Genomic DNA, 24,113 nt, shown 5'->3' with positions numbered 1-24,113 from the left:
AAAGCCTCCCATTTCATCTTCATCTACTGCCCTAATAACATGGAAAAAGAGTGATTTAACGATTGGAAAGTCATCAACTATCATTGCTGGGTCTGAACATTTTCTCTAAACACAACTCTGTTGGACTTTCAAAATAAGACTACAGGGACCCTACAAAATAAAAGCCTCTAGATTATACTAATGCAATAATTGATGCAAATGGCTCAACATTATGACCCAAACTCTTCCAGGTTGTTTTTATTAGACTCTAGTGACCTTTTCAAAACACACCCCAGAGCAAATTTCACAATAAAAGTCTCCCATTTACTCTGTAATACAGCAGCTATTCACCTAATAACATGGAAAACCAGTGATTTAACATTTGGAAATGGATTCTATATCACTGCTGGGCATGACCCATCTTTTGATGCACATCCATGATAGACTTTCAAAATAACACTACAGGGACTCTACAGAATAAAAGCCTCTTCCTTATACACACTCATACATTCTGGCATATTGCTCATAGCCATTGGTGATTTCATCACTGCAATGGCTCTTAGAAGGCGGGCGAAGCCCGCCATTGGTGATTTCATCACTGCAATGGCTCTTAGCAGGCGGGCAGAGCCCGCCATTGGTGATTTTTTTCATCGCTGCAAGGGCTCCTAGCAGGCGGGCGGAGCCCGCCAACTGCGCTTTACCCACTGCGGTTCAATATGGACAACCCATATTACCCTTGTGCATCATATGCTGTGCACGTCTATTTCCCAGATTTCAGCACAAGTGGCACACAGCTCTCTTTGCCCATGACCTAGCCCTCTTTCCTTCCCTCAGCAGCCCTCAAAGGCGTAAGCAGTTGGTCTGGGGAGCCCCAATGTCACTTGCCAGGGCCGTATTGGCCCAGTTACCCAGACGGGCAGTAGGTGGCCCCCCTCAAAATTTCTTTAGAAATTTTCTAGTTTTATACTGATGTATCAAGCTGAGTAACTTGCTCTCAGTTAGGATGTTTTTGCAAGTAAGTTTGGGTTAAGTTCAAAACAAGGAAATGTTTTTAATGGATTTGCTGCAGAAGTTCAAAGCAAACCATTTTGAAACTTGTTTACAATTTTATTTTTCTTTCTTTCACTGTGGGCAAAATAATTAACTTATAATGACTATGCTTTGCAGAGCTCACTTTGGAGCTTCTATATGCACTCGCATTTGAACGGGGATTTATGATTCTTAATAAGATAACCTGTTTATTGTGAAAAAGAAGTTTTATTCAAGTAGAACGATATCAGAGATCTTCATTTAAGCAGAATTAGTTAATTGTTGCAAAGGAGAACAGATGCATTCATTGCCAATGTTCTGTCTGTTTTGGCTTAACACTCAAACATGCAGCTGAGAGGGATTTACATGCAACTTCACAAAAACATGTTACAGTTTTGAAAAAAAAACAAGAGGAAAACAAGCTCATATTCAGGTTTTTAAATGGAAGAAGAGAGATATCAATGGTAAAACGGCTTGCCCCAACACATAGCCTTTACATCTTTTTAAAACGGATTTCACCTCTGATGAGAAATAAAACAGAATATTAATTTTAATTAATTTAAATTAGATTTAATCCAAGCTTTTTTAAAATAAATACAGTTTATAGAAAGTAAATTATTCTCTGAGAGTCCCAATACAGTATAACACTAGTGAACTTGCATGTTTCAAAAACATGATGGAATAATGGAAAACTGTCTTACAGCCTATTACAGCATTTAATATTTTTTTCCTATAAAGTAAAAGAATTTGTATTTAGATAAATGGTTTGAAATTAATTTTCCAACTAAAGCTAAAAAAGTTCCACTTTAAGAATACTGCTTTTATTTGTGAAACACCTTCCACAGACAAAACACATGTGTCCAGAAAAGTAATAAAATAACATTTAAATTTAGTGCTGATACAATAAGATAAAACACAATAAAATGCAGAGTTAAAACATAGCCTGTTTAAACCAAGTAATTGACTGACAGAGTTCACAGAGTCGACCAAACAGGAAGACAGTTCTGCAGCCTTAGTGCTGCCCACTGCAAGGCTTGGCTCTCCTCTGTCTCACTAATCTGTGGAACATATAAATATTTGAGCCTCTGAAGAAAGATGATGAACAGCCGTTTATTTTTGTATATAAACTGGAGCCTGGTTCACTGATCTCTGAATGATAATATTTAACACACTGCTGGACGCTTACAACTCCTGTTTTTCAGAAATTATCAAAGCTGCTGAGGATTTGCTTCTCTAAGCTGTTGCAATCCTTTTAAATACTACCAAAGTATCAAAAGTTTTTTAAAATGTTTTTACATAGAACCGTTATTGTGTTAACATAAAATCATAAGATGGTTGATTTCCTTTTTTTAAATCAACTTTTTCCCCCCTCCAGGTTGATTTTGCAAATAGGTTTGTTGGAGGCGGAGTCACAGGACACGGACTGGTCCAGGAGGAAATCCGGTTTCTCATCAACCCTGAACTCATCGTTTCTCGCCTCTTTACTGAAGCTTTGGAAAACAACGAATGTCTCATTATCACAGGTGTGCAGCTATGCCTTTCAAGTAACATTTGTGATTACAAGAAATCAGCCTTTAGTAGGTCTAACTTTAGTCACTTTCTGTCTAGAGAAACTGAAAGCCTGAATACTAAGGTGTCTAAGGTCATATTTGCTGAGATGTTCTCCTTGTTATACTTGATGCTTTCAAATTAGAAAAAATTTAAAATATGTAAAAGGTTATGATTTTCTATTAGAGGTACTGAAATCTAAGCTTATGAGGAAACAAAGCTTTCTATGTTTTCAATTCAAATATTTTTCTTATCAAGGACATTGAATCTTTACCTTCACTCAAGAACAGTCTAATAACCAGCTGTGAACCTACTGTAAAAGATTTTGTTAATGACCGCCATTTTCCTTTTTTTAGATTATTCTTCTGTCTTCAATTTTGGTAAAATATTAATATTTAGATGGCTTTACTGTTCCTTTGTGGCTGGGATAAAAAAATTATAAATTTAAACCAGACTTTAAATGATGTCAAAAGTCCATAAACAGACCCTTTTCCAAATCTACTTTTCTGTTTAATACAGCATATCTGCAAATCCTCCCTTCATTAGAAAAGTTTACTATTGTACCTCTAGGTCTTTGATTAATAATTAGTATCTTGTGTTAAAAGGTTTTGTCAGTATTGCTTAATTGAAATTGCAACATGTACCACATGATTAGTGGAGTTGAATGATATAGACTCATCAATCTGATGGGGTGTGTGAGAATTGTTTACAAGATCTGGTAGCTTTGGGAGCAGAAAGTGACCCGACCTGCACCATAGAGAGAATGTGAGATCAAGATGTATTCCCTTAACGAATTGTTAAACCATTTAGCTTCTCCTTAATTAATAAAAGTTCTCTCTTGAGAATATCTTCTTTGCTTTTTAATAAATGCAATAAGTGACTCTTGTTTAGTATACAATTCTTTTTATTGAAATAATAGGCTTCATTGTCCTGTTTGATCATTTTAGCTAACTCGCATGAAGTCCTATTATAATTAATTCTGTTGTTAGGATCATCATTGACTTAAACGCTGCGCATACAGTGAAGAAAAAGGTCTTCATCAAGGTTTTCATTACGGGTATTGACTGGGTGTCGGTGTTAAAGCCTAACAAAGCAAATTTTAAAGCCCCTGCACCATGTTGGTTTTTCGCCTTAAAGAAGTATTTTTGGGTGCCATTTTGTCTTCTCTAAAACCCGCAAATCTCCTTGGTGACCTTCATTGGTGAGTCACCGTCCCCCTCCTTCCCTCCCTTTACTGCCCTTCTTTCAATTCTCCTCCTCTACTGCACTTAGCATTATTGCATTAAGACAGAAAGGAATTTATTGGCCAACTCAGGTCATTGCAGCCACTAATGGAATGGACCCATTACACCATAGATTCATTAAAAAACACTAGATTATTCTATACACGGATGCAGCATTTCTTTCCAAACTATTGCGTCTAATTTTAGAGTCTTTATGTCTCTCTCTGGATCTCCTTAACAGAGGTCCTCAAGAGCATTTAGACATTTAGCTTGACATAACTTGAAAGATAAAGTACTAATGTTGATGTGAGTTGGAAGATGGGAAGGTAGAGATTCCCTGATGTAATCTTGTGATGGAAGCTCGTAAGTCAGGATGCGGCCATGGGCATTTGGACAAAATAAATTTGATTAAGGTGAAGAAGGAAGAGGTCAGTTCCTTTGATAGATAAAGCGATATGGGTAGCCCGTCCTGTTAATTCAGAATGGCATAACCAGTAAATGTCTCCTAATGGAGTAAAGAGGTTATTATTCTAATGTTCCCTTGGCACAGGCTGGTAATATTATGGAAAGAGTAAAAGAAAACATGATGCAGCTTTATAATTTTTAGGCACCCATGCCTTTACTCAGAATAGGTGCGGCTGTCATATTTAATATCCTGCAATAGGCTTGTTCTTATCAGCCAAAAGCTTAAAGGAATAGTACACCCAAAACATGATTAGCCTTCATTTTCTACTCACCTCCATGCTGAACAACACTCTGGAGTACTTTTTTGATATCTCAAATGCATCTGGAGATCTGGGAGGCTTCTTGCTGTCTGCTGACATTCAAATAATGGAGGTCCATGGCGCCCGAGACAGAAAGGTCCATAAAAGTCCACAAAAACGTGTCAATATTCCTCCATACTGCTCGTCCAATGTAATCCAAGTGTCCTGAGTGGGTAGCATCCAGAATTTACTCGAAACGAAGTCATTTAGAATGTTTTTAGAGCATAAACAGTAGTGTATAGGATTTCCTAATAGCGCCCCCATGCGCGCTCACGATTCTACGGAAGCCGGCAGACCAAACCAGCGCATTCAGCTCGGCAAAGAACTCATGCTCTTCCTCAACACTGAAGTCCTCAGACATTTTTCTTTCGTTGTTTCTTTCTTTGCACAGGTAAACAGCACATTTCTTCTTCTACGCTTGCATTATCGGCAGACCAGACGCTGAATGCGCACTTTCTTCCGGTTTGGTCTGCCGGCTTCCGTAGAATCGTGAGCGCGCATGGGGGCGCTATTAGGAAATCCTATACACTACTGTTTATGCTCTAAAAACATTCTAAATGACTTCGTTTCGAGTAAATTCTGGATGCTACCCACTCAGGACACTTGGATTACATTGGACGAGCAGTATGGAGGAATATTGACACGTTTTTGTGGACTTTTATGGACCTTTCTGTCTCGGGCGCCATGGACCTCCATTATTTGAATGTCAGCAGACAGCAAGAAGCCTCCCAGATCTCCAGATGCATTTGAGATATCAAAAAAGTACTCCAGAGTGTTGTTCAGCATGGAGGTGAGTAGAAAATGAAGGCTAATCATGTTTTGGGTGTACTATTCCTTTAATTTCTTTTCACCTAGTTTATATATAGGTATATATAGGTCTAACTGAAGTTATAGTATTAAGCTAACAGAAGGACCTGATTTTCCTTTTTTGACTTGATTAGGTATTGATTTTTGCAGAACAAGGGGGTCAAATAATTTCCATATATCCTGTTTCATCTTGAAATCTAGAGATGAAAATAACTATGAGCTTGTGTATTGTTTATATATATGTACATGTGTATATACACAGTATAAACATTTTATAAAAAAAAAAAAAAAAAAAATATATATATATATATATATATATATATATATATATATATAGTAAATAAAGTTAAAACATATATCTAACATGTAACATATTTACTGAACATAGAGGGACTGTGGTTTACTTCTTCTTGAGTATCTCTTTCTGTGGTGGCTAACTGCTTTTAATTTCAAACCTCCAAAGGAGCCTACTTATTAAATCGATGTGGGCTCATTTATGACAATCCAATATAAGCTGATACTGTATACTCGCACAGGGAGCATAGAAAGCATTAAATCTGATTTAGGAAATAAGGCTCTGAAAACAGATTTAGACCCACTGTGAGCTCCCACTGCTGACCCTCAAATAACATATTTTTGTTTCTTGGCTTTGCCTTTGCTTTTTTCTTTGCAGGAACTGAACAATACAGTAAATATTCTGGTTATGCTGAGAGTTACAAGTGGCAGGGCAGCTATAAAGATGAGACACCCAGGTAATTTCTTCTTCCTTTTGTTTGGAGCATCATCCTTTTAGATTAGATTTCTATTGATTCATATTAGTTGTTTTTTAATCTGGTAAAATATAACGGAAGGAACACAGATGATGGTGACTTTATCTGTGTGTTTCCAGGGATGAGTGGCAGAGAAGGTGTACAGAGATTGTGGCCATTGATGCTGTTAAATATAGACACTTCCTGGAACAGTTTGTTCCTGAGAAGATAACCAGAGAACTGAACAAAGTAAGAGCAAATGTTTTTTTACATTGTTTCTTGTTAACCTTCAATCCTATTTTTTATGGATTCATCCTAATATTTAGTCTTTATACCATAAAAATAATAACCTCCTCCTGTTGTGTGAATTTTTCCAGGCGTATTGTGGATTTCATTGTAGTAACTTAAATATCAAGCATCTCTCTGCTGTGGCCACTGGCAACTGGGGCTGTGGAGCGTTTGGTGGAGACACACGGCTGAAAGGTACCAATAGCTGAACTACTGACATCTGTGTTAAATGACCGTTTGCCTTATTTGTATAAGCTCAGATTTAAGATTTTAGAATCTGCAGCTAGAAAAAAAATAACAAATTATTATATTAATTATGATGACTGATGAGTGCAAAAGACAAGTGTCTGTAATGCTTGTCACGGTCATCAAAGCCCCCTGCTGAAGGAATCCCACTGCTTGCAGCAGGAACAGTGAGCAACTGTAACAGATTCTTGCCTGATTGTCAATTAGTAGCTCTTCTGAGGTGTCACTCTCCCATTGCTTACATGTTTTTGTTTAATATAACCAAAAATGTATAGTTTACATTAAAACAGCTTTTGATAAGTGAAAATAGATTATGCAAATTATACCAGTTATTTCTATAAGGGCTTATTTATACCTTTGCATTGGTAAGCAGGGACAATATACTGTCTACGTAGCCAGTTGTTTTGTATATTTCATCACCTTCACTGAGTAAAATCTTTGTCATAAATACATTGAAGCATTAAAATTGCACTTTGATACAATATGCACTGGTCAGTGTTTTTGTAGCAGGCTTGACCTCCAGATGTAGAGCATGTTGGAAAGTTTTCACTCTTGCATATTTGACATCACTTGATCAACAATATGTGGCCAGGCAGCTGGCTAGTTCAAGCAATAAGTCACCCGACTTTCACAACGGAGGGCCTGGGTTCAAATTCCCGCTGGGGGGGAATGAGCTGCCAGTGTGGGTCCTTAGGCAAGACCTTTCACACTAATGCCTACTTTGTATGTCGCTTTAGATAAAAGCGTCTGCTAAATGCATAAACATAACATAAACCATATTTTAAAGCATTTAAATATTAAAACAATATAAGGCTATAATAAGAAATTTAAGACTTGTTTAAATACTGCATCAAACGGCGACTTTGAAATCTTATTTTGCTTATGCAGAAAAAAAAGAGCCAAAAAGAGAATGGTAACGTTGGCATGCAGAATCCGAAGTTGAATTTAGAAATGGCTGCTATTAGCATATGTGATTCCATCTAAGCTCTGAAATAACTTGATAGACTAGATTTAGAGCATATTAGCTTTATTCTAAATTAAAAATTTAAATTAGCTGACTTTATCTATGTTGGCTACATAACACTAATCCACTGTTATAACCTTTTTGCAGATGATTTGTTGGTCTTATAACTTAATAAATCAGAAGAATATAACAGGTGTTTTAAATATTCAAAAGCCTTAATACCTCATTTACAAAGGCCTGAAGATAGATTGCTGTTAATGAGGCTATTCTACTAGCAACACATTATTTAGTGTTTCCATACAAATTACTGCTGTCACTCATTTTCTCCACTGCTTTAAGCCATACCTTTCCTAGTGTTCAGCCAACTACTGAGAATAATGCTAATCCTAGCAGCCAAATGTTTCAGTTTGAAGTTTAGGATTTCATAGTAATTTAATGCTTTTTGTACAAGTTTTAGCTTTAGCCTTTTTTTTTTTCAGCTCTGATTCAGCTGATGGCGGCTGCAGAGGCTGGGAGAGACGTTGCATACTTTACGTTTGGAGATGTTCAGCTTATGAGAGATGTTCATGAAATCCACACTTTCCTCACTGAGAAACAAGTTACAGTAGGTAAGACAGATGCATCCTCATAAACTTCATAATTTGTTGGTGTTAATATTTTTTTTTACAATGACAAAAAGCAAAGAATCGATTTCTAAACTGTCATAGTATGAAATAAGTATGACACAAGCACGAAAAAATATGAACGCTTCCAAAAAAAAAACAACACGAAAACATTTATTAAAAATAAAAAACGTAACTTAATCTGATTTATCTAAAGCCCTTACAAATTGATTTTAGATTTGGAATTACTGAGAGATCTGAACAGAGGAAGCAACAATTTTTTCAGGTTTCTTTTTTCATTACTGTTTTGACCTTTTTATCTTAAATTAGCTACTGTACCATGTTTTATAACTGTGTCTGTTCTAGGCTTTAACAAAACACACAGATGTTTTGCTTTTTTCAAAATAAAAGTATTAACATGTTTTAAAGTGTAAGATAAAATAGTGCAAATAAGCTAAGCCTTAGTGCTTAAAAATAGAGCTTATATCAATTACCAAAGTAGCTTTATAACAATACCTCTTTTACTAAACAACTAGATTGGAACTCAGCAGTACGTTGTTTTGCAATTTAGAAAACAGTGTAACACACAAGACTAGTAGAAAACATTCTTGTTTATTTAGAAATATTTTTATGAATGTAACCTAATCTAAATGTATGCAATTATGATATGGATTATGTTCAGAATCACTGCTTTTAGTGTCTTTCTTCTGGCTCACAAATAATCTTTTAAAAATAATTTAACTACTGTAATATTTAAACGTGTAATGGAGGATTTTCGCGAATTTTCAAAAAGACTCACTCTCTCCACTTTGAAAAATAAAAGTAAAAAAAATACACAACCCTGTACCCGCTCCCAAGAGGGAAAGTCTATTAAAAGCGTGCAAGAGCATGCCTCCTCATGCATGCTCTGTTTAAAAGTTTCTTTTTCCGTTGCTCAAACAAGCTTACTGTACAAAAGAAGATTTGCTATTTTTCCCACTATGTCAGACTCACCACCGGTAAGTGAAAATGGGAACAGGCACGTAGGACGGCCTTACGTAAACATATCATCAGAATGATTGACAATTAGGACCTTCACTATACCTTTAAGTTTTTCCTCTTATTTCTTTGAGTTCTACTAATTGCTTAATGGAAAAAAACAACAAAAAAATTAAAAATCAAGGTTATGTTTCCCCATATCCCAAAAAATTGCTGTATGTCACTAAACAATAGTCGCTGTTAGCAATTGACTAACAGAGTTTTCTCCTTGTAGGTATCAATATAAACTGGTTGTTTTTAAGCATGCAATATAGATAGATTATTTTGTCTTGTAGACCATTGCTCTCGTCTCAGCCAATCCATTCAGGTTGAGCTACAGAGTGGATGACTCCCTGAACTAACCACAGCAACGGCTCTCTACTCCCCCTTCTAATTTTTTTCGCTGACATTTATTGAAGCCTTTCAGAGAAATTCCCCTCCAGCCATCCATTTCCTAAAGTGGAGCTACTGTGAAAAAAAAAGCTGATACCGACATATATTTTCTTTCCTGCTTGTTGCAGACTCCTGTTTGTTTGCCTCTCAACCTGTTGGAGATTTTTGTCTCTAAAATACTCATATATCTTCTTTGACTTTGTATCCTTTTTTCCACCATCCTCTCTTTCTTCATCTCAGGGCAGCTGTACAGCCTCTTAATCCACTATTTCAACCAAGAGTGCAAGAACTGCCGCACAGTGCGCCCCGACACCAGTCTCTACAGTTTCATCCGAGAGAAAGTCTCCACTCCTGCAGAGTCTAACTCTGAATGGGATTCTGGGATGTCACATGCAAAATCAGAAACTCACTGATAGATCAAGAACTATTACCTAAACTTTGTTTCACTTTCTGTGTGCAAGACAAAATACAGCTTCACAAGTGTCAAAAACCTGAAAGTCTTGTGTTCAAAGTCACTTATTGCACACACAGACTTTCTTTAGGTTAGGGAATCCTGTCACACAAACTACCAGGATTTTGCCTTTTTGACTGTGGTTTTATCATAGCCTTGTATTGCAAAACCAGGTTTGGTAAAGGTTTTATGAAACTTATAGCAATAGTGAATATTTGTTGCTCTTTGAGGCCCTTTTCCTTAAGTGCAACCTTTTTTTTCTTTAACACCAATTACAAATATGGCCAAATATTCATATGCATGATTGTTGTTGAGCTTAACCTTTAATAATCAAACCCCATATTAATTTCTCCAGCCTTTCTTGTATTTAATAGTTTTTTTCTTTTTGTTTCCTCCGTTTCTTTGTATGCAGAGAGAATGACATGTCTTACTGTAGTATATGCATGATAAACATTTACTTATCACATATTCTACAGATGTTTCTTTGCTGCTCTTTTAAATACTCAGCTTTCAAATGCTCAGATGGCCCGGCTACACATACTAAATTGTCTTTAAGGTACATTTAAAGCTTCACAACAATAATCACTACTGCTAAAATCATCTCAGTAGGGATACACAGGAAATATACGGTCATGGTCGCCGTTGACCTTTTCTTACTGAATAACTTTATTGTTATCAAATATAACCAGTGCTAAGCACAATGTTATTGCTGTATTTACTTCTAGATTGTGAACAGATAAGGAAATGCACGAACCCCATAATTTTTCTCAAAGCTTTTACTCCCAAGTTTTGTTTTATGTGGGTATGATATTTTATAATTTACTGTATTTTTTTTAAATCATTTTTTTTGACTGGATGATGGACTCAGACTTGAAATCTGGGATGCTAATATGTTGAGTGTTGTGTTTTTAGGTTGCAATATTTTTATTATAATTTCTTAATTAAAACATTCTGAAAAAGGAGTATTTCTTTGATGGCATTTATATAGTTTGGAAACTAAACCAATGGATCAACATGTTATAAATAATTTGTGGACTGAAAATATAGCATTGCTCCTCAAAATTTTATACGGTTAATGCACTGCAATGCTGAAGTATTGAACCCTTTTCAACTTTTAATACAGTAATATCACAGCTCGGAAAGAAATTGCATTTTTGTGGACTATATCTTAATGACCAACATAATATATCACCATTGTGCCATTTCTTCATATTTGTTGTTTCTAGTAGTTGGTACAGTATGCAAAAAAAAAACAGGTTTACGTGTGAGTTTTTTTTTTTGTTCATTGATATTCTCTAAAGACCACCAAAAGCTTTAATAGAACTGCTCTATTTATTCTTTATATCACCATCAGGATTCTTACTAATCAGATGACTTTTAAAAGATACCTGTAGAATTGTATTTCGAGGTGTCAGTCCAAGGGCTGAAAACAAATGTGCCTCGCTACAGATTTTCAGTTTTTTATAAAATATGCTTTATTTTATTACATAAAATCACAATCAAACATGTAAAAAGCTGTAAGTAGAATTATTTTTAAGTAATCTGAATATTTGTGCTAAGTAGGGGGTATGGGTTTGATGTATCCCGTTGTCTACCAGGTGACTTATCCCTTGGAGTTAGGATTCATTTGCACCCCCTGCAAAATAGGTTTAATGCTAAGAAAAAAAAGGTATTCCAATAAAGAAATTAAAATGGTTAAATGAAACTAATCTTACAAGAATTTATTACACCAGTTAATCACCAATTTCTGCATTTGATATATTAAATCCTTTGTATGGACTTTTTAATGAGAGAACAGATATGTAAAATCTGGTTTGAACCTTGGCATACCCTGAGATGTTTAAGAGATGGAATATTTCAGGTGGTAACATTTTAATTCTTGTTAGAAGTTTAGGCCAAATATTCCCTAACTGACTTACATAGAGATCTTTCATTTCTAAAACAGGCTTTTATCCTTCAGGCCTTAATTTGATGAATTGGGGTTTCTCAATAACCTCATGACATAAACCTTCATAAATGGTATGTAGGCTTGGCTGAGGTAAGTGGATTACACATTATCTGTGTCTCAGACTCTTTATACTCTGCCCTGCGTTGACCGAATGAGCTGTGGCCTCGTGCATACTAGGCTAATTTGGGCAGATTCAGCAGTTGAGGGCTGCTCCTTTATAAGGCTTGTTTACCTGGAGCAGAAATGTGAGATAAGCCAGCAATAATAATTAGAAAATCTCACATCAAAATTTGATTAAAGGTGTCATGCAAATAAAAAAAAAAAAACAAGAATAACCGATAATTATGAATATAACATTAATTTTTAAGCATTTTATCCTACATTTGCATGACTAGAAACAGGGTTTTAAAGTTTTTGGGTTCTTTATTTTTAGAATCGGCAGTCTCTAAAATGCGTGGCTTGGTTTACTCCTATATTGTGATCATTCTGAATAGAATCCTATTTAACGACATGCCTGTAATGTTACCCCGCGGCAGCTCTCTTTCTGTCATCAAACATTATTAATAAAATGCCACAAAGAAGTGAGTTTTCACTCCATCTCTGTCAGGAGGCAAAATCACTACAACAAAGTGGCATTTCAATTCATAATTGCCTGACCCTATATTCTCTAGGTCAGCTGCAGAGTAAATGCTAATAAAGAGACACAAGAGAAAACCTTTTTGGTGCCTACACTAGTGTCAGAAAAATATGCAAACATGTTGATTGGTAAGTATGTCTATGAAGTTAAAAGGTTTGCATTGTGTCTTGATTTCTTTGGTTGAGAATAGAAAACATTTTGCTATTATTTATTTTGAGTCTACAGCATTCTTCAAGTGATGTTGTCTTTTTGACCCTTCTCAGTGATGTAATTGTCAAGATTAATGATATTGTTCTCTGCGTGCCAATGAGTATGAATGATGAAAGTGGATGAGGAGGGGAGCAGGGTTGTGGTGAGGGGAAGAAAAGCTGCTGGAGGGAAGGAGGGAGGGCCAATTATCTTATTGTTTAACCCACTCTAGGTAGAGACCCATCAATCTGGAAACACTTGCTCAAATGACTTATGTTCAGCCTCTATAAAAGTTTAATTGGACTATATAATTAATACTGACGAAAAAGACATGATGTACCCCAGGCTGAAAAACAACCTGTCTGCCTGAGAAGTGTGAGCTCAGCCTTACAAACACAATTTATAATATATATTTGTAATACTTCATTTGTGGCCTTGGACAGGGATTTCCTGTGTCTAAGCTGGTGTCTGGAAGGTATCCAGAAAAAGCAAAAGATCTGAAAAAGAAACATTTCTGTAGCTATACTGTACAGGCTATAACTTGAACCACTTTAGAGGAGTTGACCCTTCCTGCCTTCTCCACACATTGATGTGAACCACTCCAGTGCTCGCAGTGACCATTACCCAAACACATCAACAGAAGCACATAAACTATATCAATAAAAGTTCAGAACCTGAAGCTTCCAAATAAACAGCCTCTTCTCAATGACTTTTTCTTGAGTTCTTATCAATAAACAAAAACAGGAATAGTATGAAGAGGCAACGCCGAGAGAGTCCAAACTGCTGTGGAACAAGCACTTTTTGTCAGGAATTGTGTCTCAGCTGTCAGGATAAAGGTCTGGGTCACTGTCGCATAGCCAGATCAAAAGCCGTATTGCTCTAATTTGAACGTACCATCAACTCATTTTTTAAACCAAAAATGTCCTTTAGCACATATTGAAACATCGAAGAGATGACGTAACTAAAGCAGTAAAATTCCATAGGCTCCAGGAGCTCTTAAAAATACTCACTGATTCACACAGAGGTTGTGAATCAGTGAGTTATTTCTAAAAGGGTTACCCCCTTTTAGAAATAACTCACTGATTCACAACCTCTGTGTCCTTCTCAAAGAGCATTGTTACTTTGTTACTTTAAAAAACATAAACCATCAACATAAAACAGATTATCTTAATATTTTCACTGACAAAATTGAATGAGCAGTCGTCTGACCTACGTATGTAGCTGAACACCTGAAAAATGCTCAATTGAACGCTTTCATTGTTCGGATCAACATATGAGGGATTAGTGCTGATATGCTGTTCTTTGGTTCGGCCAGATGCGTAATTTGGTTTGATCATTCCAAAGGACAATATTCTAGATATCTTGTGATGATGATGCAACTTAACTCAGTGTAATTTTATCATTTAAGAAAAAGGCTTGATTCTAATGATAACCCAAACAAACTATACTTTTTTTTTTTTAGTGTTATTCTAATGTAAAGTCATGAACACTATCACTTGAACAGCTTACTATGAATTTTTATGACCATTGACTTTCTTTGCTGAGGTACTTTCTTCAGGTTAGATTGACAACTATTGGCCTTGGAATTGTATGGAAAGCACCTTAGAACCCTTCCCTGATTGATGGGCAACAACATTTACTTTGGTATGGTCCTTGGTAAGTCTTCCATCCCTGGCATTGTGTTAACTCACAACTTTTTGCACATTCCTCAAACTCCAGCGTTTATACAGGGGGTCAAATGTTAAACCATAATCAAGTTAGTTAGACTATCACCTGGCTTCTCCTTACCATTTTAAATCCGGTTGAGAGGAATTTAAACTGAGCAAAATGGATGTAACTTTATGCGGGACTCCATATACTTTAAAAGATCTGTACTTTTTAGCTGTGATGATACATAGAAGAAACATGTATGGGAGCCCCGAAGCTGGTTTTAACAGACAAAAGCCGGTAGAAACTGTATTGACAAAATGCTAGTCAGGTGTTGAGTTGATCCCAGTTGATGCTTCTCCTACACTTGCTTTTTGTTCCATTTGTCCTCGGAGGTCAACATTTTACACTTTCCACGGGAGCAGTCCTAAAAGTCTGAGGTATGAGTCTGAAAGTGGGTGCATTAAAAAAGCACCTGACTTCCATATATTAGAGACTTAGACAACCTTTGTTGTATTTTTGTATACAAAGATTCGTTTTCTACAGCTCTCATGACCTTTCCATTTTTCTTAAAGTGCAGCAATGATCAAATGTAAGCATTGTGGGAGAAAAAAAAACATGGTGCAAAAAAAAAAGCATTGATATGGTCAGTTTGATGCAGAGTCTTTGACATAATTTAATTTTTTCAACATTCAGCTGTCTGATGGCAGTGGGGAAGAAGCGGTTTCGGAATCTGCTGGACCTGCATTGAATGCTGCAAAGCCTCTTCCCAGAGGGCAGAGATGTATGCCATTTGCATCAACAGTAGTTAAACTTCTTACTCTGACAGTAGCAGTTTATTGTGTAGGTGTGGCAAGGTGCACAACTGAGGGTGGGATTTAACCCCACTGACTTCCAGGTGAAAGGACGTCCCCCTGGCAAAGTAACCAGGGTGTATTATAAGTGGGAGGCTTAGTGACAGGACCACAGGCACATACAGTAACAGCCATTCAAAATGGCCCTTCCCAGTCAATTACCAGCCTAATGGCAGCCAACATCCAACCACTAGAGTGACACCTTCCTTCTCCTGGACGTGCATATTTTTCCCCTCTGACTCCAAACTTTCACTGCATTACATAGTCTGACAAAGAGACAGCACTTCTCTTTAGCTCTTAATGTCCACAAATCCTGACAGAAGGAATATTTTAGCACAAAGATTGGTGTTTAAAAAAGGAATCTTAGGGGGCCAGCCAATGGCTCATCAAGGAAAGTGGGCAAATTTTGAATGGCTGCTACTCTATGTAGAGTAAGTCATTCAGGTCAAGTTGGTGTTTAAAGAACAGTTCTTAATGCCGTATATATGTGCAAACTACCTTATAGCGATTTTTATTATAGTTATAGTGGTATCAGTGGCCGTGGTGATGGGGGATATGAGAGTCCACAAACTAAAAACTGAAAAGCAGTAAAGGGGATGTCAATTTTTCATATTTGTGTTCTGAGGATAATGTAATGCACCACATGTCATGCCTCATTTCCTAATGGTTACCAGAGGATCTCCTATAATTCTGAGGAGATATAAGATACCTTGCTGAAGGATAACGGGTAAAGACCAGGAAGGATTTCTTCCAGGAAAGAAAAATGCATATAAGTTTTGTTTTCATATACATGTGGTAGTTAAAATTATGCTAAATATCGTTCATTCTATCTTAGAAAGGGCTTTAAAAGAACAGATTATACATTTAATACAGCCTATAATACTGGTGTATCTTTGTATGCCTTTAATGGTTCTTGGAACCTATCTTTGTCTTAAAAATAAATAAGAAACAAAAATATGGATCTGCCTTTCTAAATTTAGTGGTTTCAAACTCCAGTCCTCCAGAGCTGTCCTGCAACTGTTAGATGTGTCTCTGCTTCAACACTTGCCTCAAATCAGCTCATTAGAAGAGCTCTGTTGAGCTTGACTGCATACAAGTGAGGTAGTTTAGCCATTAGATTCAGGTGTCCAGGGAGAGAGACACATGTGAAAGGTGCAGGACACCAATCCTTGAGGATCTGAGTTTGCTCTGATTTTACTCTTGGTTTAGATTCTTCCCAAACATCCAAGTCTCCAGCCCATCTGGTGAGACAGTTGAAATACATCCCCCTCCTCTGCTCCTGGGCCAAATGTTACCCACATCACCAGACATGTTAGAGGAAGCGTTTTACCACCTGGCTTTTTACTCTCATTAGAACCTACCAGATAACCCAAATTCTCCAAAGCCAGCTGTAAGACTGACACAAATCAGCTTTTGTGAAAAAGTCAGTTTAATTTCACTTTAGGAAAGAGCAACAACAAACATAGTGAAAGCAATTGGATGTGAAAACTATTTAACAAAATACATTTTCATTATGCAAATGAATGCAACTGGCTCTATGTATATGATGTGTTTTTGTATTAAAAGCAGTATATATTTTGTTTATCACTGGAAGGGGTTGTGCAAATTACAAGATTAACTTTACTCTGCTTTACCCCAACACTTCTTCCAAAATAGAAATCAAAGAGACTACTCAAATAAAACAGATGGTAACATTTTCTCCTCACCCTCAAATTAATTCCTTGATCTATCAGAGGGATTTATTAATTTCGATCTTTTGGCAAGGAATTCTCTTTTATTCCCAGGCAGCTGAAATGATTGTGGAAATTTGTGTGTAGCATAAACATAGAAGTAAACAGAGTTAAAGTTTTTCTCCAGCAGCACCAAATTGTTAATGCTAAAGGTATTCTGGAACAAGATGGAATATCATTAATAATATATCATTACACTTTTTTAGGAACATTATGCGAATTTGCAAACAGTATAGAACAAAATGTTTGACTGTGTTGGTCAGCTTAATGCTGCCATTAATCTCAGACGCAGCTCTTGTCATTCTCCATTTGATTTAGTGGACTGTGGGTTGGAGGATGTAGGATGGCCGAAGAAGGAGATCGAAGTCTACAGTAATACTGAGTGCAGAACAGAGACATAGTTACCGCTGGCTGCTGTTATCAGGAATCGGTGCATGTCAGAGCATGGTGTTGCATTTTGTGTTATTACAATGTCCATAGCTTCCAAATGAAAGCTAATGATATACTTCATAGTTCCTTACTTGTTTAAGCAATAGTCTACTGGTCTATTCTGGTCCCTCTTTGTTTTCTCTAATCTCTGTAATATGGTTTGCACCTGTCTCCTCTTATGTAGTCTGTGATCTTGAGCCTCACCAGCTCTCTCAGGTGGGCTTTTGTTGGAACAGAAACCTGCCAAATGTCTGTTCAGTAACACTAATGAGCCATTGCACCTCACTGTCTATAAAAATTATCTGGATCCTTTTCTTCCTTTTACACTTTTTTATATTTTAAGTTAAACTCTCTACCCATTTTTACATAAAGTCAGTTGATTGTAGTCAGTGCTCTGATTTTTTATAGGCTGATTTTGATTATTAATTGCTCTTTTGTTTTAGGTCATTAAATCTACCCATCACCTGTGAAGAAATTGCCCTCTCAGTTTCCAACTTTGCTACATATATTAGAGACTCTCAGAATAATAATTATTTTCATAAGTCTTAATGAGAAAAAAAATATTTTTCAAATAATGGTGATTTTTGTCAAGGTTAAAACAAGTATGCCAGTGAATGTAAATAATATAACTTCGGACGTCTGGGGGATAGTGATTCGCCTACATGTTATGAATGCTGGCGTACCATAAATGATAAATCATGAACAGTTTAGATTGTGCCTTCATGTCGTTGCCCATAGGAAGACGTCACTTGGATATAACAAAACCGCATATCTTCAGAACGGCTCCAAATGTCACAAAACTCACATGGGTGAGTAGAACATGATGTAATAACCTAAAATCAAGGGCCCAATGTAAAAAAAAAAACGGTGTTCCCCTTTAAATAGTAATTGCACATTATACGTTACACAAGTTATTGCTTTTGTAGTGTCGCATTGTAAAGTCTGGTTGCAGCGGGAAAGAATGACCTGCAGTGGCGCTCCTTTTCACAAAGGGTGTAAAAGTCTTTCACTAAAGGAGCTGCTCAGCTTCTCTGCAGTCTGGTGCGGAGGGTGAAAGGTGTTGCCCTTGATGTATGCTTGGACAGTATCCTCCTCTCAGCCACTTCCTCCACTGAGTCCTGAGTGCAGGCTAGGTTTTCTCCATTTATGAATTCTTGATTCTAAAAGGCTGGTAACATTCAGCAGTTTTTATGGCTTGTTAAATTATAACTTGTGTTTCCAAAATATTGAAATCAATTTAGTATTTTCACAGGGACGTTGGATGTCTTTTTAACATAAATCCTGGTTGGTTTTGATAGTTTTTTCTCCTTAAGAAACAAAATAACATTTGGAACTGTCCATTTTGTATTTACTCAAATTTTCTTTGTTTGGCAAAAGAGTCCCAAGTTTACCAATTCAAAGAAAACTGCTACCAATTGTGTGTCCTCAATAAACTATTATATTTAAGTACTAAGTGACAGTTTGTTAAACATAATAAATTAAGTAACCTGAGTTGTGTGGAGAGTAGTGTTGGGATTCTAACAGACTTAAGACGTCAGCACAGTCCCCAGTGAGCTGCAGAGCCCACATGGTGTTGTCATGGTACGGAGGCAACGAGTGACATATGAATAAAACCAGCCCCCTTTTCACTGTGCCTGTCTCATCTGTCCCCTATCACTTCTCCACCGGCCCATCTTTACTGACAACAACCAACCCCCCCCCAGCTCACAGCGACATACATCACAGTAACTAACCAGAGCCTTTGGGGCTTTTTCTCTTTCTTGCATTAAGCTCTGTGAGACCTACCTTTTTCTAGTAAGCTGTCCCTTCTGCAATATGATGCATGAAACGATCTCTCTATTAACAGCTTCATTTTGATTTTCTTTACTTTGTTACAATGTTTCTCTTTTAACTTGCTGCTTTTCCTAAGTTTGTAAAGCTACATCTATCTACTCTGATCCCTACACAGTTCTTTGAAGCTGAGCATATTGGTATGTAACAGATGAATGGGCCTGCTTGCAAATCGTGAGGTACGTAACAGCATGGTCTAATGGATTCAGCGACTGTATTTAGATCGGGTGCCTGTACTTCACCGTGCACCCCTTTTCCTGAGTAATGTGGGCCTCAGGCAGAAAAGAAGCATATATATATATATATATATATATATATATATATATATATATATATATGGGTGTGTGTGTACATTAAATAAATTAAAAGAGTAAAGCATACATCAGTATTTATTTCCATTTGACTTTTTTACAGATTTTTTCAGATTACAACCTCATGCTTTAATGTGATTTACCAGGATTTATGGTATAGACCACATAGATTTAATGCATAATTCTGCTTTTAGAAAAGATAACCAGCAGGAAAGACACATATCCGAAGTTTAACACGTCTTGTAGGGGAAAGTGTGAAAATGTGCAGCATGTTGTTATGGTTAGATGAGACCAATAGCAGACTTTCTGGACTATTTGAGACAAAAAAAAAAAAAACACACTGAAATTTTTTTTAAATGCACCAAGGTTAAATATAGAGTTGGCATCTTCATGCTGTGGGGGTGCTTGTCTTCATCAGCTACAGGAGATCTAATCTTGATGTTTAGTTCTTCGGCCATTCAGTTTTTTTATTATTAACATATTGAGTGGCTTAAAACAACTATTCATCTGTCTAGATCAGGGGTTACCAATTAAAAATCAGAAGGGTCCGACTAAAGCAAATCAACAACCAGCAAACGTCCGGAGACACTTTTAATTATAATCTGTTACTTTAAACAGAATTTAACACTGAAATAAAATTAAGTTTTTATTCATCCATTTTATATATTGAATTTTTAAGTAAAAAAATATTTTAAAAAGTTGGAACATTTTTCCATTTTGAAGTATAAAGTGTTTTTTTAAGTAGAAAGCAACAATCATTCAGTTTGGTATATAATTTCCTGATTCACATATTTTGTAAAACACCTGAACTGACCGTTTGGTATTTATTATTATTTTTTTTATGGCTTAATGAGAGAAGTTGTCTTTAGGCTTCCCTGCAAGGCTTTAAACCTGGGTTTGAATGGTGACAAAGCCATTCTCATGCATATAACAAGGTGCTAATTTTGAGCCTTGATCAATATTTATTTTTGATGATGTTAATGCTGGAGAATCCTGCTTCACAGCAGTAGGTTGAGCCAAACATACTCGAAATGTGCAGGGTCATCTTTGAGCACACCATTTCACTTTCCTTTTACTAGTTTGCCACAGTCCTTCCAGCAGTCCACACTTTCTCTGCTTTTTTTTTCTCATCGTCTCCTTCTTTCCCATCGCCCAGCTTGCAACAGGTTTACCTTGCTGTGTCTAAAAGTGGCTCGCAGTGGTGACCCAGACTGACACAGCTCATTAGCAAATTTTTATCACGTGTAGCCTCGTCCCAGACGTGCTGGACAGCTTTACCATATTAACAGGAGAAGCCTCCAAAACATGGCCTCTGTGACTAAGGAGTACTCCTTAATTATGAAAAATGACCTGTTTTCTTCACTGCAAGACTGCCTCTTCCACCATGGGTGTTGTGCATTAAATGTCGTTGCATCCGAGCAAGGTACAATATAATGCCTCTTCGGGTTATTAGGCTAATCTTTAAGTAGGTTGAACAAGTTCTTCTTTGTATAATCTTTGAACAGAGATGATTGCACTCACATCAGGACTCTAGTTAGAGAATGCAGTTGTGTTGTTTACTAGGCAGGTGTGCCTTTTTCAAGTTAGGTGCTACCTGGAGGGGCCAGGTTATGACAGCTCTGTGTAGACCTTCTTGGCCAAACGTCTTTCCAGGATATGGAGGGGCTCATGATAAGACTATTGGATCGTCAAACAGACCTTGCACCTGTTTACAATACCATTTGTCAAAAGTTAAGATCAAGTAGCATTGTTGCAAAGTTGTAGTTATTATGTATTTGTCCTAATATAAATAGTCGCTTCATTACCGTATTTTAAATTTTAAAAGGAAATGTTTCCAAGGATTGGAAAGTTATGTGTGAGCCTTCAAAGAAGGGAACACATACTGTAGGGCAATGTCATCAGGAGCCATGGAAATGTTCACTGTGGGTGTCACAATCACCCACAAGGTGACTACTTAGACGTCTTGCTTTTAAGAGGTTTGGAGATTCAATCCTCATGTTGATGTGTCCTTTGTCAAGGCACTCAACTCCAAGTTACCTCACAATTTGTGTTTTTGTGAGTAAAGGGTGAATGTTGCTCCATCCAAGATGTGGAATATTGATCAAACTGCCAAGGGATTCAAACTAAGAATAGAATAGAATAGAATAGAATAGAATAGAATAGAATAGAATAGAATAGACCTTCAGTCGGGAAATTCACATCCCACTGGCAAAGTAAAATACAAGTGAAAGTATATAAAAGAAAATGAGAGTATGCTGTAGGGGGAAATTTGCCACCATAACTAAAACATAATATGAAATAATCAGCTGTTTTAGAAATAAGATGATCAAAATAAAATAGTGTGCAAGTAAATGGAGTGTCGTCATGCATATATGTTTGTATATTTAAACATAAGAAGCAGCAGAGAAATAAAGATATAGAGTTTCTTAGGAGTAATTGTTATAATTAATTTGAAAACTCTCCTTTCATCGTCTAATCCACCAAAAATACTGTTAACCCTATAGTTGAAACCACTCTGTGACATATTTCTTTCTAAAGGACTTTAATGTGGATTTAAAAGTCCAGCAGCCGTATGACTGTAACTGGATTTATATCAGCTCCTTCTTGCCTGCTAACTGCTGCTATGTGCTCAGGCGGATTCTGCTGCCATTCACAAAACCAAAGAAGTGTAGCAGCATGATTACTGATATAGATTCTGCCAATGTCTTTTTTGTTGTTTTTTTTTTTCATTTTGATTTGCTTTTTTTTAACCTGTAAAAAAGACATGACTGTTAACTAGTAAGCGAAGCAGTCCCAAAGTTAGTCAGCAGTGACATTTTAGAGCCTAATTATCTTGTTTTACAATGTACTGTTTTACAGTGACAGACATGATTTAAGCAATATTTTGTCTTTATAAATAATCTTAGTTTGCAGACACATATAAAGATGAGTTGTCAATGTTACTATTTAGCACTAAAACTATTAGTTAGATGCAAAGTTTAGAGATGTGAAGATTTTGTTTTTGCATATGCACAGCTCTATTTTAGAGTATCACAATTTCTGCCAGTTCTAAATGATCCCTTGTCGCCTGTGAATGCAATGCTTAGCCAAGCATGAGAGAATTTCTTCCAGAGCAAATTAGTGATAAAAGTCTAAAGGGAATGATATTGTTTTTCTTTTTCTTTTTTATGAAATCCCCCTTAAAGTTTGGACTTGGTTGGCTGAGCATGAAGAGTTTTATTTATTTGATTTTTGTTGAAATGTGTTGTTGTCCCAATGCTTATGGGAAAAGTTATGTGTTACAAGCTGATAAGAGTGAAAAGTAGTTAAATACCTTCAAGTCCAGGCAAAACTGCAAAAGTAGTCTTTTATATCAGGAAATTCATAAAATGTCTGATAAAATTGTAAATTAAAATAAATTTATTTTATCTGTTTTAAAGTGCTTCTTCAGGTCAAATCAAGATAATTCGGTGTGGATTCGTACTCACAAAACTGTGTTAATCAATATTTCATTTATCTTTCCAAGCAGGTATAGTTTTCAGTCCATTGTGATATATTTCCACCAGCTTTTCACACAAAAATGTATTTTCTAGGAACATCTGTTTTGAAGTTTTAATTGCTTTTGTTATTATTCCAGTTCTTTGATAAATACCTCAGTAAGAATAGATGGAAAGCCTCACTGACTTTCAGGATGTGTCATAGATTTTCGGCTAGGATTTAGTTCTGGTCCATGGATAATGTCATTCTAACATCCAAGGCAAAATTGTTTTGCAATATATTTTTCTGCCACAAATAACCTTTATTTAGCTCAATTAATAATCCTATTAACTCTGACCTGCTTCTCTGTCACTAATTGGGAAAATAGAATCCCATAGCATAATGCTGCCACCATCGTATTTCTCCATGGGAAGGTTCATTCAAGGTGGTGTGCAGTGAGAAATATTTCACCACACATTGTCAGTTTGCAAATGAAAACATATATATCTTGGTCTTGTATGGCCAGAGCACATTCTTCTAAATATTTTCCATTTCCTTAATTGTACCCATTCAGGCAGAGCCCCACCCGCAAGCGGTCAAAATCATTTTTGCCCACTAGTTTTAAATTAAACATTTAATCTGGTTTATTAGGCTACTCAAGTAGGGCTACCAAAACAAGCTAATGAGAACTTCAGAGCCTGTTTCTGCTGTTTGTACAGGAAAATTCCTCTTAGATTAGGCGGACAGCCTTTATCAAAAATCTCCTTATTCATCCTTCCTCTGGATGAGCTGTTGTGGATTTCCACATTCTGTACTCCCGAGGGCTGCTCCCCCACACCTTGCAACTATGATAACAAGTCAGAGTTCATAAAGGTGGCCTAAGAGCACGGAATGATACATAAGACAAAGGCCTCAATTTCTCTTTCAAACAGAGAACTCAGAGCACACATTAGCTAAGAGATGGAAAAAGGCAGTGGGGAACCTCATACACAGGCTTCAGATACATTTTGCATAATATGTTT

The 24,113-nt window shown here is 36.5% G+C and overlaps 1 protein-coding gene across 2 annotated transcripts in view; it reads left to right on the top strand.

Annotated features, from left to right (window-relative positions):
* parga (poly (ADP-ribose) glycohydrolase a) overlaps positions 1–11,022 on the top strand; it is a 41,680-nt gene extending 30,658 nt beyond the window's left edge. For both annotated transcript variants that reach the window (XM_038293077.1, XM_038293076.1), the window contains exons 13-18: positions 2,384–2,531; positions 6,024–6,102; positions 6,240–6,348; positions 6,477–6,582; positions 8,077–8,205; positions 9,850–11,022. In XM_038293077.1, the coding sequence (XP_038149005.1) occupies positions 2,384–2,531; positions 6,024–6,102; positions 6,240–6,348; positions 6,477–6,582; positions 8,077–8,205; positions 9,850–10,022 (744 nt within the window). In that variant the 3' untranslated portion in view covers positions 10,023–11,022. The remainder of the gene's footprint in view (positions 1–2,383; positions 2,532–6,023; positions 6,103–6,239; positions 6,349–6,476; positions 6,583–8,076; positions 8,206–9,849) is intronic.
* The last annotated feature ends 13,091 nt before the right edge of the window (positions 11,023–24,113 follow it).

Source organism: Cyprinodon tularosa, unplaced genomic scaffold (assembly GCF_016077235.1).
Source record: "Cyprinodon tularosa strain WSP-4 unplaced genomic scaffold, ASM1607723v1 ctg32, whole genome shotgun sequence".
NCBI classification, from domain to species: Eukaryota; Metazoa; Chordata; class Actinopteri; order Cyprinodontiformes; family Cyprinodontidae; genus Cyprinodon; species Cyprinodon tularosa.
The sequence above is the reverse complement of the archived record's forward strand: the minus strand, read 5'-3'. Positions and strand labels throughout refer to the sequence as shown.